Source organism: Pseudophryne corroboree, chromosome 6, assembly GCF_028390025.1.
Source record: "Pseudophryne corroboree isolate aPseCor3 chromosome 6, aPseCor3.hap2, whole genome shotgun sequence".
Lineage (NCBI taxonomy): Eukaryota > Metazoa > Chordata > Amphibia > Anura > Myobatrachidae > Pseudophryne > Pseudophryne corroboree.
The window spans coordinates 143,192,406-143,210,373 of record NC_086449.1 but is presented as its reverse complement, the minus strand read 5'-3'; the positions used below and the strand labels follow the sequence as shown (position 1 = coordinate 143,210,373).

Here is a 17,968-nt window from a genome sequence, read left to right as displayed (position 1 = left end):
CAGAACCCTGAGGGACACCAACAGGAAGGATGGAAGGGTGTGAGGTGGTTCCGGAGGCAGACACAGAGAAGGAGCGGTTAGTGAGGTATGAGGTAAACCAGTCAAGGACGGTGCTAGAGAGGCCAACATTTTGGCTTTCAGAACATCTACTGATTTGTAAAATGACCAGAAAAGGATTGGTGTAGAGGTCACTAAAGGGGGGTACTCACGGGAGAGATGTGTGCTGAGCGATCTTAACACAGACCGCTCAGCACACATCTCTCACCCCGCTCAGCACAGCGCGATGTGCTGAGCGAGGGGGAAAGCCGACGGGGGGCCGCTCACTTCACACAACGGTGAAGTGAGCGACCCGCTAGATTGAGCCTGCATGCAGCTCAATCTAGCATCGGCGATAGCGATGCGCGGGGCCGCGCATCGCTATCGCTGGAGGGCATACACACGGCAGATCCGTGCTTAAAATCTAAGCAATCTAGCAAGATTGCTTAGATTTTAAGCACGGATCTCTCCGTGTGTACCCCCCTTTACGCAATACACCTGCTTATAGTACAAATGCATTATAATGATTTGCATCTTTTAGATGGCCTTTAAAATATATTGCATTCTTATAAAGCTATAGGAATAATGATAAATCAAATTTTGTTCAACATTTTGAGCAGGAAAAACATAAACAAGAAATATCGTTACCATTCAATATTATTTTAAATGTATATATTTAATTTGTTGGTACCATCTATGTTACAGTGGAATTTAAATATATGTTACGTTTCACTACCACATTCTGGAATTATATTTAAAAGCATATTTAAATATCTGAGTTCCCATATTGTGTTTTCAGGCAGTGTGTATGTGTGTATGTGTGTCTGTGTGTATGTGTGTCTGTGGGTGGGGGGGAGGGGGGATGTGAAATCCTGTATTGCTTAATCATCAGGTCTACTTGACTATAAAGTCCACTGAAGATAAAGGACAAGCCACTTTCTCTGCCAGGACAAAGGAATCTCTATAGGACTTGCTGAATTCTTTAGAGAAACAGGTAACAAGGTAACAAGTGACTTTATTTCCTCTTGTATTGTCAGCATGCAAGATTCATGGGCAAAATTTATGTTTTATATATATATATATATATATATATATATATATATATATATATATAGAGATATACACACACATATATATGTTTATTGTTCTTTATATGCAGGTTTAACAATGGCAGAAGTTCATGAATTAAACCTTAAATCAATCGACAGTTACAGGTAATAAAGCGTATTCTTCTATATAAGGGGTAACATAACCTATAATGATGCAGTTTGAGGCTTCTCTCTCAGGGAGCTTTCATGTGGAAGACAGCAAAAAATTCAAACTAGGGGCCTAATTCAGACCTGATCATGGGGGCAATTCTGAGTTGATCGCAGCAGGAACTTTGTTAGCAGTTGGGCAAAACCATGTGCACTGCAGGGGGGGGCAGATATAACATGTGCAGAGAGTTAGATTTGGGTGGGGTGTGTTGAAACTGAAATCTAAATTGCAGTGTAAAAATAAAGCAGCCAGTATTTACCCTGCACAGAAACAATATAACCCACCCAAATCTAACTCTCCCTGCACATGTTAAATCTGTCCCCCCCCCCCCCCCTGCAGTGCACATGGTTTTGCCCATCTGCTTACAATGTTTCTGCTACGATCAGGTCTGAATTAGGTCCTATATGTTTGTTGCTGCCAAAGTCCAAATCAGCGGATTTTACATTATAAGCACAGAACATTTCAGCCGATGCCTGAGTGACAGCAGAATTATTAGGGTATGTGGAAGATTATTTGTGCCTCAAGTTAACATTGTGTTTTTATTTTTTTGCATCTTCAGTGAAAACGAAGAATTTTATGCTGAACGTTCCTGTGAAATGAAGGTAAATTCCATGCAACAGTTCTGTTATTTCATGTATCAATGGGCGATTCTCCACTTAGTGAACATAAAGTCCCGTGCATCACACACTTTTAATTTTTTTTTCTTTTAAACTGGTCTGTTAAGAAATTGTTATATGAAAACTTAATTGCTTAGTAGCAATGCCTTACCCTATAACTTAAGACCCACTAAAATCTTGGTATTTTGGAGAAGTATGTCATTCGAATGTGTGTAGCTGTCCCGTTGATCACGGAGAATCGCCCCAATGCTGTTAAAATTAATATTACTTTAGGTAATACAGAAAAATGTACAAAATATGTGAAAAATCAAAATTCATTGATTTTAAAAGAGGCAAAATATCTATTCACAGCCCAAATAATAAAAAAAAACTTTTATACATATATACCATTTAAACTCTTGAATTTGGATTGTTTTGTGGGTTTTAAAAACAATATGTAACAAAAATTCAAGTTTTGGAACCCTTTTTTCTAAAAAGCTAGTTTATTAAAACTGTTAAGACTTCTGCTACATTACATTGAAAGCCAAAATACGTACACACCATAGAAAACATCTGAAATTGTTTTCCTCAGACCAGCAAGAAGCATTTCAATTGGACCCCCCATTGTACAAGTTGGTCAACATGCAGATCTGAAATAGAGACGGAGATAAGAAAGCCGGAGAAGACGCTGCAATCCTTTAAGAAGGCGATAATGCTAGTGGTGGTTGTGGAAAAGCTGAAGAGAGGGAAAGGTTGCGACAAATTATCCTTTTTCGATGACAGTGACCTGCTGGATCAGATCCTAGTGGAGGGTAAGATCACCTGCAGTTATTAATTCCTTTATAGATGCTAATTATTGGTTAACAAGCTCATACATGGAACCCATGCTATTTAAATTGGGATCCTAATGAATGTATATTTGCAAAACTACTATGCATGATTAGTTTATATTTTATTCTAAACAAAGCAACATACAGTATATGCAATAATCTAAATTGGTTATTAGAATACATAAGTTATAGCTTTATGACAATAATAGACTAATTAAAAAAAATAAAAGGTATAAAAAATTCCATCACTAAATTAATAATTAAAAAACAATACTGGATTCTGACATTTAATATCAGACTAAGGGCTTGATTTGATTACATTAGATGAGATCATTTACCCTTGGTAAAGGGTGGTAGCCTTGGGCTTTAATGCCGAGGGCTATTCAGTTACAGACCCTTTTCCTCTCACTGTGTATCACCGCTACTGCATATTAATCCATAGAATCCGTGATAAATTCACATGATCTATGGTTTAATAGGATTGCGGAATCTGCGATCAGTCTGTTCAACACAGATTTCTATTCGAGCCTCCTGCAGGTTTATTGCGGGCTGCCATGGACTATAACTGTATAGTCCCGGTAGATCAATTAGCCCACAATAATTAACCGTGGTTAATGAAATGTGGCTCTAAGGGGCATATTTACTATAAGGTTTCAGCCCTGATAATTATTTTCTTATTGACACTACATGTGGCAATAAGAAATTAACGTTCTCCAAAATGTACTAAAAGTAAACAGACCCTAAAATAGTTTCTCCAAACTCAGTCCTGAAGATACTGTACGCTAACAGACCAGGATTAAAGGATAATCCTAAACAAAGGTGGCTTCATTAGTACCTCAGCTATTTTGAGTCAACTACAGTATCTGTGTTCAACCTTAGATATCCCTTAAACCTGGATTGTTAGTGGGGAATTCAATTGTTATATTGCACCTGACCTCCTGTCTAAAGTGACTTTTTTTTAGCAAGCATATTGTGCCCATAAGTGTCGGGTTAAACCACGTATAGCAGCTAAACCCGACCAAACTAATGGGCACTATGAGAAAAGTCCCGTTTGGGAACCCAAACGGGTCACTTTTTGCTCAATTCAGCTCGCCACTATATTAATAGTTATTATGGATAACATTTTGATTAATTTAAATGAGAAAAAAATAGAATAATTAAATAAACAAGGCAAATATTAAAATATGTAAGCGCATGCCTTATAACCGCATCCCCCTGTGGGTCATTCTAGAACATTTGCCCTGTTGCCCGGTTTCAGTTCCTATCTGGGAATCACACAGACCACATAACGCAATGTAGTGTAAGTACAGGAAACTGATTGAGCAATGAACATTTTCTAACTTGTTCTATTTCTTTCTTTAGAAGAAATCTCGTTAAACAACATAGAAGAAACATATGCGCCCCGACCCAAACTGCGACGTAGAAACACAATTGTCCATATTATTCGAGACTGCAGACAGAAGTGTCTGGCACTGCAAGAATTCCCAGGCAGCGCTCACCTTGTGGCCTTGTTTTTACAAGGCAAGAATCTTGAGCAACAAGGTATGTCATCACATTTGTTACGCTATACTCCGGAAACAATGTGATCATTTCATGTCCTGCAATAACGAGGCTGTAACACTGTATTACTGCAGAGAGCATACAATACCAGAACAGAGAATGAGAAAGCTTCCTGGGGGATGGGGGGGGGGGGGGGGGGGATTTAAACACCTATTATAAATATTTTGTTTCTCTGTGAACACTACGGAGGGGAATCAACTGAGCGCAATGGGCAGTTCTGAAATGGCACATTGCGCATCCTTCCATGTTGCAGGTTTTCCCCATACAGGTTATGTAACTACATTAGGGTTTACCTTTTATTTTTAATAAACCTAAGCTATTGATATCTGGATAAAATCCTAGTAATGCAAAGGTCTCTGATACATGGAAAATGAGCAGTGTGCACTGTACACTTCCATATACACAATTTATTGTATTATAACATGAGCGCAATTTGTTTACACACTTTTTCTTCTTTTTCAGTTAAGATAAATGTGGGCACCTACATTTCTGCTCCTCTGGTGGAAAAGAGACTTCCAGTCACGTTGGGTATTGCCGGTGGCAATCTTTTTTTATCTTGCGTGCCTGAAGAAGGTACAGCCAGTACTCCAGTATTATCTCTGACGGTGAGTATATATGAACGTCTGTTCCTGCCAGCGACAACAACAATAAACCACCTTACTAAACTGACACTGGTTATTCTCCGTAACTGCATGTTACACATCTCCATTACAACGTTATATGGAAATAGAAAATATTTTTGCATATAAATATACTAGCATAGGCACCAGGTCACAGCAGAGTTCTGAATGTTTTGTCGATATTCATCATGCAATTGTTGTTAAGGTGCCAGCCACTAGGTGGCCCCTGATGGGAGCAATTCAATTGTTCTACCTTTTGAGTGTGATCATTACCATCACCGACAATTCTGCTTGCAGAAATGTGCAAAAAGTGTTTTCGTGCTACAGGGACTACTTTAGATGGGATTAGCCACTATTCACAGTTAAACCCCAACTATTTGGGCACTAAAAAGTACTGGGCGCCCAATTAGAGCAATAATTGAATTGCTATGATGGGTGGCCATTACTTTGGGCGCCCCAAAACACAACTGAATCTCCCCCATAACGTCGACATGGTTATAATATTGGCATGCAGCATGAAATGTCAACATGATTACAATTTCAACAAAACAGAGTGTCCCGATACAGCGGTTTCACTTACCTGGTAGTTGATCTCTGGCGTTGTCTTCTGGGTCCAGCGGTCAGGGGAATGTGACATGTACTAACTCCAGCAATAACCCCATATATCTACCCTAGCTCTCCAACAGCATTACCCTAACCCTCCCCCTAATGCCTAACACTAACTCTCCACTGCCACAGGCTAGCCATACCTTCTGCTCTGTGCAGAACATGATGACATTCTGCTTATGTTGAAATGCTCCATGTCAACATTTCAACGATGCTGACATAACTGTCGACTCTGTGTGACTGGCTCAGTCACACCCCCTGCTCTGTCCAGCCCTGCCCCATCTCTATCCACTGTTCTGCCCCGTCTAAACATGTCCGCTAATTATATACAGGAACGAACCGAGGCGGAGCTCGGAGACTTGTAATGAGTAAAAACAAGCGTGGTTTATTTCAACTTTTCGGGGATGTGCTCCCCTTCATCAGGATAGGGAGCACGTCCCTGAAACACTACAATAAACCACACGTATTTTCACTCATTACAAGTCTCCTAGTGCCGGCTCAGTTCATTCCTGCATATTGGGTGTGTTGTGCCCTGCGAGGATGGAATTGGAGCAGGTATTGTCAAGTCACTACACCACCTGAGTGCCAGATCCATTGCTGTGTGTGTGTGTGTGTGTGTGTGTGTGTGTGTGTGTGTGTATGTATATATATATATATATATATATATATATATATATATATATATTTATGTTGAGTATCCCTTATCCAAAATGCTTGGGACCAGAGGTATTTTGGATATCTGATTTTTCCGTATTTTGGATTAATTGCCTACCATAATGATATATCATGGCGATGGGACCTAAGTCTAAGCACAGAATGCATTTATGTTTCATATACACTTTATACACACAGCCTGAAGGTAATTTTAGCCAATACTTTTTATAACTCTGTGCATTAAACAAAGTGTATCTACATTCACACAATTCATTTATGTTTCATATACACCTTATACACACAGCCTGAAGGTCATTTAATACAATATTTTTAATAACTGTGTGTATTAAACAAAGTTTGTGTACATTGAGCCATCAAAAAACAAAAGTTTCACTATCTCACTCTCACTCAAAAAAGTCCGTATTTCGGAATATTCCGTATATCGGATATTTGGATATGGGATACTCAACCTGTATATATATACTGCTCAAAAAAATAAAGGGAACACTAAAATAACACATCCTAGATCTGAATGAATGAAATATTCTTATTAAATACTTTGTTCTTTACATAGTTGAATGTGCTGACAACAAAATCACACAAAAATTATCAATGGAAATCAAATTTATTAACCCATGGAGGTCTGGATTTGGAGTCACACTCAAAATTAAAGTGGAAAAACACACTACAGGCTGATCCAACTTTGATGTAATGTCCTTAAAACAAGTCAAAATGAGGCTCAGTAGTGTGTGTGGCCTCCACGTGCCTGTATGACCTCCCTACAACGCCTGGGCATGCTCCTGATGAGGTGGCGGATGGTATCCTGAGGGATCTCCTCCCAGACCTGGACTAAAGCATCCGCCAACTCCTGGAAAGTCTGTGGTGCACGTAGTGTTGGTGGATGGAGCGAGACATGATGTCCCAGATGTGCTCAAATGGATTCAGGTCTGGGGAATGGGCGGGCCAGTCCATAGCATAAATGCCTTCGTCTTGCAGGAACTGCTGACACACTCCAGCCACATGAGGTCTAGCATTGTCTTGCATTAGGAGGAACCCAGGGCCAACCGCACCAGCATATGGTCTCACAAGGGGTCTGATGATCTCATCTCGGTACCTAATGGTGGTCAGGCTACCTCTGGCGAGTACATGGAGGGCTGTGCGGGCCCCAAAGAAATGCCACCCCACACCATTACTGACCCACTGCCAAACCGGTCATGCTGGAGGATGTTGCAGGCAGAAGAACTTTCTCCTTGGCGTCTCCAGACTCTGTCACGTCTGTCACATGTGCTCAGTGAGAACCTGCTTTCATCTGTGAAGAGCACAGGGCGCCAGTGGCGAATTTGCCAATCTTGGTGTTCTCTGGGAAATGCCAAACATCCTGCACGGTGTTGGGCTGTAAGCACAACCCCCACCTGTGGACGTCGGGCCCTCATACCACCCTCATGGAGTCTGTTTCTGATCGTTTGAGTAGACACATGCACATTTGTGGCTTGCTGGAGGTCATTTTGCAGGGCTCTGGCAGTGCTCCTCCTGTTCCTCCGTGCACAAAGGCGGAGGTAGCGGTCCTGCTGCTGGGTTGTTGCCCTCCTACGGCCTCCTCCACGTCTCCTGGTGTACTGGCCTGTCTCCTGGTAGCGCCTCCATGCTCTGGACACTACGCTAACAGACACAGCAAACCTTCTTGCCACAGCTCGCATTGATGTGCCATCCTGGATGAGCTGCACTAATTGAGCCACTTGTGTGGGTTGTAGGGAAGTCATACAGGCACGTTGAGGCCACACACACTACTGAGCCTCATTTTGACTTGTTTTAAGGACATTACATCAAAGTTGGATCAGCCTGTAGTGTGTTTTTCCACTTTAATTTTGAGTGTGACTCCAAATCCAGACCTCCATGGGTTAATAAATTTGATTTCCATTGATAATTTTTGTGTGATTTTGTTGTCAGCACATTCAACTATGTAAAGAACAAAGTATTTAATAAGAATATTTCATTCATTCAGATCTAGGATGTGTTATTTTAGTGTTCCCTTTATTTTTTTGCGCAGTATATGTGTGTGTGTGTGTGTGTGTGTATATATATATATATATATATATATATATATATATATATATATATATATATATAAAGAACAAAGGTGCGGCACTCAGAGCACTCATTATCCTGAGCTCTGAGTGCCGCACCTTTGTTCTTCTAAAGTGTATCCGCATACTGTGAGGGCACCGGGTCAAGGTAACATTACTATGGGAGTGCTGGACAAACTGCAATATATATATATGTGTGTGTGTGTGTGTGTGCATGTATGTATGTGTGTGTGTGTGTGTGTGTGTGTGTGTGTATATATATATATATATATATATATATATATATATATATATAATGCAATCCAAAACCAATCCGCACACATTAGCGAGATCCAACTGAGGACTTATTAACTTGACACTGGAGGCATGCAATATTAGTATGAATTAACCACCTGGTTATGGCATCTATGATTGTGGAGATTTTTAATACGGCTATATGATCTCACATGATGTTTTTTAAGTCATGCCCCTGGTAACTTTCATGCACTTTATTGGATAAACATGTCTATTTAAACATTGACTTTTCTTGGATAAAGTATTTTCTATTGCATATAACAGGGGTACTGGGTCCTTTTTAAGGGACTATATATATATATATATATATATATATATAATCATCCAGTTGATTATAACATGTGCTTCATTCATTCTAGAACTTTTCCTGCTCCGTTGTGTATAAGGAAAAATTCTTGGAAAGCGTGAATGTATCAGTTTATCTCTAGGTCAGGGATTATCTATTTTGCAAATGTGTTGCAATAATTAAATAACTGACAACAGACTCAGCTACCTGCCTAATTCTGTTGTACTGTGAATAGGGAAGGGAAGCCAAGGAGAGCTCACAGACTACTGTTTTCAAACTGAATTGATGTATGTCAGCTGAAATATCCGTCTCACAGCAGATAGTTTGCACATAAATTGTTTTAATATGTGCCGATTTGCCTACCAGAAGCACATTTTTCATTTTAAAGTGATAACCCCCTTTTGAAGCACTTCAAAATGGAGAAATTATCACAGAATTTTTTTTTTAAAGTTTATTCACAGAGGTAATTTGGTTAAGAACAAAATGTTAAAAACCCCCTGTGAAAAGCAACTACAGACTGCAATAAACAGTTTAACATCACTAGAGTGTAAAAGCCTGGACAGGAAGATCGTTGATGCAACTCTAGTTGAGAAGTTAATTCAAAGTGGGAAATTCCAAGCCATATGTTTGATTATTTCGTCTTTCTGGTATGCAGTACAGTGGAAGTTATAAGCCAGTGATAAGTGCTAGGTGATAAACGTACCAGCCAATCAGCTCCTAACTGTTAATTTACATATTGGAGCTGATTGGCTGGTGCGTTTATCACCTTGTACTTATCATTGGTTTATCACTTTCTTACGCCTTCTCCATGTTAATACATCTGCCACACTATGTCTATTCTTTCCTGAGTCTCAACTGAATTCTTCTGTTTCTCTTAGGAGGTCACCAACATTCGAGGGAAAAAGAATGATGACTTGCTACCCTTCCTCTTCTACAAGACACAAAACACCAGTCACAACACCACCTTTGAATCAGTGGCTTTCCCAGGATGGTATATTAGCACGTCCCAGCAGGAGCATCAGTTTGTGCAAATGAAGCCACAAAACGATCAAGTGTTTCTTAGGGATTTTGATGTTACTCCAGAAGGTATCTGAGATCCAACCACTTCTATGTATGTACTATGTACAGCGCAGGAGCCAGTGTCACTTCTGTTACACATCTAACATGAGTTGTCCTTCAGATGTTCAGTCATTGGTCAGATGTAACAGAATTTGTTTTATTGTAATTACTTTCATAAAGTTCAGATTCTCGTGCAGAGAACAAAAACCAGGCTATGTCAAGAGTTATATATTATATATAGTTTATTTATTTATTTATCATTTACATATACGACGTTGGCATATTCTCTTATTGTTTATGTCTATATTTTATACATGTTTTAGTCTCTATTTAATATAGCAATGGCAAATGGTTGCTTTGAAATTATTTATTTTATCCTGTGAGATGCAGGTTTTATATTATTTATTGAAAAAACGCTTTGTTTTATGACAAGATTTAATGTAGTATCAATAAAAAAATATTGGAATAAAAAGTCATGCTTGTGATTGATGCAATTTACATTTCTGATGAGTTTAAAAATAAAAAATGCTGCGGTTTTAAATTAAAAAATGATGTTTTTGAATATGATATCATCATTTCTTGATGTATAGCAGCCTCCAGTTCATCAATGGTTCTTCGTCGATGTTTGTAGGCCCCAGCTCTTCAATATGCCCCACTGGCTATTTAGAGGCCTTTCATTAAGTTGATGAGGATAGTTTTCTGACCAATAATGAATATGCTGCTTGTTAGCATAGCCAGAGAAATGAAAGTGAGCTTCGTCAAGAAATTGCAGCAATTACGCTGGAAATGGCCCACCGAGTTCTACTGTCTTTCCAATAAAGGCTACCTTCTGGACCATTTCATTTTAAGAACCTATTGAAAATAAACTGTGTTCCACACACTTTTAAATTATGTACTAACATTTTGAATAGCACTTACCATAATTTTTTGTTAACCTTTAAAATCTGAGGGTTTTTTTTGCCTATTCCTGTATAATAAATGACATTGCATCACAAGTAAAAAACACTATTTACTTACACAGATTCAGTATATTTTATTTACATTCATCATTCGATATTCATAATGTCAACGTGAGAATGATGACATGGTCATAATGTCGGCATGCTTAGCATGTTGATGTTACATATGTTGACAGACATAATGGCGACACTGATGAAATGTTAACATGATTAGAATGTTGACAAACAGTCCCGGTAGTGCAGTAATCACTCAGGGGGTCTCCAGCAGGAGATATCTCAGGATAAAAGGACTTTCTGCTGACATTCAGTGGTGAATAACGTCCCTAACTCTAATGCTATCCCTAACACCTAACCATCCCCTTAGTGCTTAACCCTAACCTTCCCCCTAGTGCCTAAGTCCGACCATCCTCTCCCTCAGCCTTGCCTTAACCCTCCCCCTTAAAGTATAACTCTAACCTTCCCTCTAGTGCCCAACCCTCCCCTAGTGCCTGATCCTAACCTTCCCCATAGCCTAAGTCTGACCGTCCCCTCCCGCAGCCTAACTCTCCCCCTTAGTGCATAACCCACACCCTCCCCCTAGTGCCTAATCCTAACCCTCCCCTTGTGCCTAACTCTAACCTTCCCCATAGTGCCTACATCTGACTATCCCCTCCCTCAGACTAACCCCAATGCTCTCCCTAGTGCCTAACCCTAACCATCCCCCTAGTGTAGTGATCTCCAACCCATAGCTCGTGAGCTACCGGTAGCTTGCCGTAGTATTTTCGGTAGCTCACAGAGCGCACGGGCTTGGCCAGTCACTGCCACTCCTCTTCCCTTCATTTTTAATATGGTGCCGGCCGTCAGACAATCAGAGCTTGTGGACTGGCAGTGGCGGCACCTGATTGGCTGTCAGACCGCGAGTTTTGATTGGCTCACTTACCGGCACCATATTTTAAATGCCCGCCGCCGCCGGAGGCTCTGCCACCCTCACCGCAGCCGCTCTCCACACTTCACAGGAGAGGCGCGCGCTGTGCTCCACTCCCCTTCCGTCTCTCATACAGGAGGAGCAGCACCAGCGGCAGCAGAAAAAGTCAGCATGGGTTAGCACTGTGTGGGGCACTGTATCGGACACTGCGGGGGGGGGTATTTTATCTAGCACCGCGGGGGGCATTTTAAATGGCACTGGTGGGGGCATTGTATCTGGCACTGCTGGGGGGCATTATTTGTGTATCTGGGACTGCTGGGAGGCATTATTTGTGTATCTGGCACTACACGGGGGGCATTACTTGTAGTTGTGAGGCCACACCCACTTGCGCAGTAACGCACGCGCATTGGGGGGAGGGGGTAGCTCCTTTAGAGGTTTTATTTTCCAAAAGTAGCTCACACCCCAATTAAGGTTGGAGACCACTGCCCTAGTGCATAACCCTAACACTCTGAGTGTAGACTTTCTGTAGAATGTCAACATTTTGAACATGTCTACATTCTGCAGATGTATACATGTTCCATATCAACAATGTTAGCATCATAGCAGTTGATATTGTGTTGCCGACATTATGACTGTTGACACTGTGATTGTTGATATAGTGACTACATTCCACTTACATGTATAGGCGGATGCAACTAGAGAAAAAAATTGGATCTTGGCTTTACAGTAAAGGAAGAAAGGAATTTTTTTGTAGCTGAGTGCCATGTGGCTAGTCAGAAATTGGACACATGTAAATTATAATTATTAAAACCAGAAGGTAATTAATGAAGTGACCAATCATTATGTATTACTGGCAGAAATACAAGGTGGAGCATCAGTGACAGTTACTATAACGGCAGCTATGTAAATCCATGGTACATACATCCAGAAAAACAGGTTAATCACTGTGACTCATCTGGCAAAAGTATGGAAAAGTACCTAGTAGGAAATTTTAAAAGAAAATATTACAATAATTAACAAGAACATATGTGGGTCAACATTGAAGAGGATGCTCTTCTTGCCCAGGCACACCATCTTTCCTGGCTTCTGTTTTACCTTCTGTACAACAGCCTTTTATTAGTGTCACCATAGCACTGGCGCAAGCTGAGAAATCAGCCTCCGATCTCGTCCACATTGTCCCCTCTCACACCATTGTTTGGGAACGCAGCCTGCCCTCCTGGCTCAGCCTCACTAATATTTGAGTTGTGGCAGGGGCGGTTTGGGATAAAAAACCAGCCCGGGAAATTTCTGGATGCAGCCCTATTGAAGGCGGAGTCTGTTGGGAGGGTGGAGTCTGTAGGAAACTCGCTCCTCATAGGGCCTGATTCTGTTGGATGCAGTTGCAGCCTTCCTTGGGTCTTTTACAGAAATTGGGTCTACTTTCTGGTGTACATCCGTGCGTATGAATGACAAGGACTCAATCGCCCACTGTCAGTGTGTACAGATGACGCTCTGTGCGTCATTAGACGCCACCCTCAGTCATGCCACTGACACTTTCACAAACCCTATGCTAGGTGCAGATCACTCGTCTGAGTATGGCCTCCAATGTGAGCAATTCAGCATCTTTATACGTGTCACTCCTATAACATGCCCATACTATGTTACAACTGCGTCTGATTAGACAATCTCCTAGGAACGCCCAACAGCAATACTGGCAGTGTATGTTGTGCTGTGTGTACAGGGGGCTGTGTGTCAATATGAGGTGCAGGGTATGGGGGGCTTTGTGTGTCAGTGTGTGTGGATGCTGGGTACAGGGGGCTGTGTGTCAGTGTGTGAGGTGCTGTGTGAACAGGGAGCTGTGTGTGTCAGTGTGAGGTGCTGGGTACAGGGGTCCGTGTGTGTCAATGTGAGGTGTTGGGTACAGGGAACTGTGTGTGACAGTGTGAGGTGCTGGGTACAGGTGGCTGTGTGTCAGTGTGTCAGTGTGTGAGGTGTGGGGTACAGGGCTGTTTGTCACTGTGTGAGGTGCTGTGTGAACAGGGAGCTGTGTGTGTCAGTGTGTGAGGTGCTGTGTGTGTCAGTGTGAGGTGTTGGGTACAGGGAACTGTGTGTGACAGTGTGAGGTGCTGGGTACAAGTGGCTGTGTGTCAGTGTGTGAGGTGTGGGGTACAGGGCTGTTTGTCAGTGTGTGAGGTGCTGTGTGTGTCAGTGTGTGAGGTGCTGTGTGACCAGGAAGCTGTGTGTGTCAGTGTGAGGTGCTGGGTACAGGGGGCTGTGTGTGTCAGTGTGAGGTGCGGGGTACAGGGCTGTTTGTCAGTGTGTGAGGTGCTGTGTGAACAGGGAGCTGTGTGTGTCAGTGTGAGGTGCTGGGTACAGGGGACTGTGTGTGACAGTGTGTGAGATGCTGTGTACAGGGGGCTCTGTCAGTGTGTTAGATGCTGGATACAGGGGGCTATGTGTCAGTGTGTGTGGTGAGGAGTACAGGGCTGTTTGTCGTGTGTGAGGTGCTGTGTGAACAGGGAGCTGTGTGTGTCAGTGTGAGGTGCTGGGTACAGGGGGCAGTGTGTGTCAGTGTGTGAGATGCTGGGTACAGGGATCTGTGTCAATGTGTGAGGTGCTGGTGATTGGCTGGGTGTAGGTGATTGTGCGTCAGTGTGTGTGGTGCTAGGTACAGAGGGCTGACATTTGAGGTGCTGGTGAGGGGCTGGGTACAGGGGGCTGTGTGCATGTGCGGTGCTGGTGAGGGGCTGGGTGAAGGGGGCTGTGTGTCAGTGTGCATAGTGCTCTGTACAGGGAGCTGTCTGTCAGTGTGTGAGCTGCTGTGTGTACAGGGGGCTGTGTGTGTCAGTGTATGTGGGGCTGTGTACAGGGGACTGTGTGTCAGTGTGTGAGGTGCTGGGTAATAGGGATCTGTGTTAGTGTGGGAGGTGCTAGGGAGGGGCTGGATGCAACGGGCTGTGTGTCAGTGTGTGAGGTTCTAGGTACAGGGGGCAGTGTGTAAGGTGCTGAGTACAGGGGGCAGTGTGTGAGGTGCTGGGTACAGGAAGCAGTGTGTGAAATGTTGGATGCAAGGGGCTGTGTGTCAGTGCGTGAGGTGCTGGGTACAGGAGGCAGTGTGTGTGGTGCTGGGTACAAGGGACAGTGTGTGAGGTGCTGGGTACAGAAAGCAATGTGTGAGATGCTGGATGCAAGGGGCTGTTTGTCAGTATGTGAGGTGCTGTGCAGGGGGCAGTGTGTGAGGTGCTGGGTACAGGGGGCAGTGTGTGAGGTGCTAGGTGCAGGGGGCTGTGTGTGAGGTGTTGGGTTCAAGGAGCAGTGTGTGTGGTGCTGGGGACAGAGGGCTGTGTGAAGTGCTGGGTACAGGGGTGTGTGTGAAGTGCTGGGTACAGGGGGCTGTGTGTCAGTGTGTGAGGTGCTGTGTGTACAGGGGGGCTGTGTGTCAGTGTGTGTGTGGTGCTGTGTATACAGGGAGCTGTGTGTCAGTATGTGAGATGCTGGGTACAGGGGGCTGTGTGTCAGTGTGTGAGGTGCGGGGTACAGGGCTGTTTGTCAGTGTGTGAGGTGATGTGTGTACAGGGAGCTGTGTGTGTCAGTGTGTGGTGCTGGGTATAGGTGGCAGTCTGTGAGCTTCTGGGTACAGGGGGCAGGTGTGTATCTAGGGGTCTAAGCGCCCCTGGCAAAGTAAGAGACTGGCACCCCCCTCACTCCCCCTCCTATAATAAATAAGTATGGTGCGGCGCCAAACATAAAGTAGTGTGGCCTCATGGGGATAGGGCGTGTCCACACATTAGTACCAATTCAAATTACGCAACACAGTAGTGCAACCTTATTCATATTACACCACAAAGTAGTGTCCGCTATTCTGCGTTATTCCACACAGTAGTCCCTGCTATTCACATTACACAGCATTGAAGTGCCCCGTACTCACATTACACGACACAGTAGTCCCCTTAATTACGTCTGGAATGCTGGGAATGAGGTAAGTATTGGAGATTTGTGATGAAGGGGGCAGAGACATGAATAGGTCCAGCCATTATACTAGTGTGTATATTATATATAGTGGCAATGCACTCAGAGGGAACAAACCTTTTCAGTGGCACTGAACTAAGAACAAATCATTCTTCAGGACACAACGTTCATGATCAGCAGCAGCAGTCTGTCCCCGATCAGCAGTAGCCTGTCCCCAGTTGAGGGAGGGGAGGGCAGGGGGGAAGGTTTGAGGCACTGGTAAGATGGGAGGTAGAGACACAGATATGGTGAGGTGTAGAGGCACAGATGGAGAGGGGGGACATAAGATGAGGGGGGCAGAGGCACAGATAACTGAGGAGGCAGAGGCACAGATAAATGTAGAAGGGACAGAGTGGCATATAATGGAGGGGTGGCAGATGCACATATAAATGGAGGGGGTACAAGTATAGATAATGGAGGGGTGGAAGAGGCACAGATAAAGGAGTAGGGGAAGATGCACTGATAATGGAAGGGGGCAAGAGAACAGATAATGGTGTGTAGAAGAGGCACAGATGTGGAGAGAGAAAGTGGCACAAATGGGGAACTTCTTATTGCCTTTATTACTTTCTAAATTATCTGGCCATTGGAAGAACAGAGGAAGAGATCCGGAGGGTGACAGGGAGAAAGAGGAGAAAGTAAAACTGGTCTGGACTGCAGCCCCCTGAGAGCGAGAGAGGACCCAGCTCACATTCCCCGTGCCTCCATATCAACGTGGCTCAAATGGAGACTCTGATCCTAGCTGCTGCAAACGGCTCCTGTGCTCCTATGGGAAGTCCCTCCTACACATGGCGGAAGTCCCCGAAGACACGGCAGGAGACGGAGAGAGGGCGGAGCATATGGAGGAGTGATAGCTGCAGCGCTGCCCATTGTAATCAAAGTATGTTAGAAGTGTGTCCAGCAGAGAAGGAGCCAGGCACAGCGCTACTTTTATACCTTACAGTGGGCAGTGCTGCAATGACGCATACATAGGCGGGCAATGCGGGTGGCGGATGGTGAGCAGTGCTGAGCATTAATCCGTCCCTGGCCACAAGTGGAACCGCCAGGTGGCGACCCCCACCTTGGCTGGCGCCCCTGGCAAGTGCCATCCTTGGCCAATAGCTAGATACGCCCCTGACAGGGAGCAGTGTGTGAGGCAGTGGCAGATCCGGGGGGGGGGGGGGGGGGGGCACTCGGGCCCGTGCCCCCCCTGTCATTTGTGGCCTCCGTCCCCCGTTCTCCCCCGGCGACAGTGCCGCACAGGGAGATGATGGGCGCCCGCTGAGATTGTGTTACCAGCGGGTGCCCGTCTCCCCACACAGCGGCAGCCGGAGGCAGGAGCTCAGTACTGAGCTCCGGCTACCGGCGCTGTCACTGTGCGGCGTGCGCTATGGGAGAGACGTCAGTCATGACGTCTCTCTCATAGGGCTGAGGAGAGGACGCCAGGAGGAAGTCTGGAAGCGGGAACGGGGTTCGGTAAGTATGACGTTTTTTATCTTCCTTAATGCAGCGGGGGTATCTACTGGGGGCAAACTACGGGGGGACATTACTACTGGGGGGGCATCTTCAAGGGGCATTACTACTGGGGGGGGCATTACTACTGGGGGCATTATTACTGGGGGAATTATTACTGGGGGGCATCTACAGGGGGCATTACTACTGGGGGGTCATGTATTGGGGCATTACTACTGGGGGCAGCTACTGGGGGACATTTTTACTGGGGGCCATCTACTGGGGGAATTATTACTGGGGGGCATCTACTGGGGGCATTACTACTGGGGGGTCATCTATTGGGGGCAAACTCCTAGGGGGCATTACTACTGGGGGCAAACTACTGGAGGACATTATTACTGGGGGGCATCTACTGGGGGCAAACTACTGGGGGACATTATTACTGGGGGGCATCTACTGGGGGCAAACTACTGGGGGACATCATTACTGGGGGTCAACTACAAAGGGGCTAACTACTGGGGGCATACTACAGGAGGGCATTACTACTGGCGGCGTAACTACAGGGGCATTACTACTTGGGGGCTAAACTACAGGGGGGGGGGGGGCAAACTACTGGGGGCATAACTACAGGGGCCAAACTACTGGGGGATAACTACAGGGGCCAAACTACTGGGGGCATTACTACTGGGGGCTAAACTACAAGGGGGGCATAACTACAGGGGCTAAACTACAATGGGGCAAACTACAGGGGGCATTACCACTGGGAGGCTAAATTAAAGGGGTGGGTGTAAACTACTGGGGTCATAAC

The 17,968-nt window shown here is 44.4% G+C and overlaps 1 protein-coding gene across 1 annotated transcript; it reads left to right on the top strand.

Annotated features, from left to right (window-relative positions):
* The first annotated feature begins 966 nt into the window (after positions 1-966).
* Positions 967-10,243, top strand: LOC134935060 (interleukin-1 beta-like). Its single transcript, XM_063930363.1, has 7 exons — positions 967-1,030; positions 1,196-1,250; positions 1,853-1,895; positions 2,482-2,701; positions 4,082-4,261; positions 4,742-4,884; positions 9,702-10,243. The coding sequence occupies exons 2-7, from the start codon at positions 1,204-1,206 to the stop codon at positions 9,915-9,917; spliced, it is 849 nt and encodes a 282-aa protein (XP_063786433.1). The 5' UTR covers positions 967-1,030; positions 1,196-1,203; the 3' UTR covers positions 9,918-10,243.
* Positions 10,244-17,968: the final 7,725 nt, after the last annotated feature.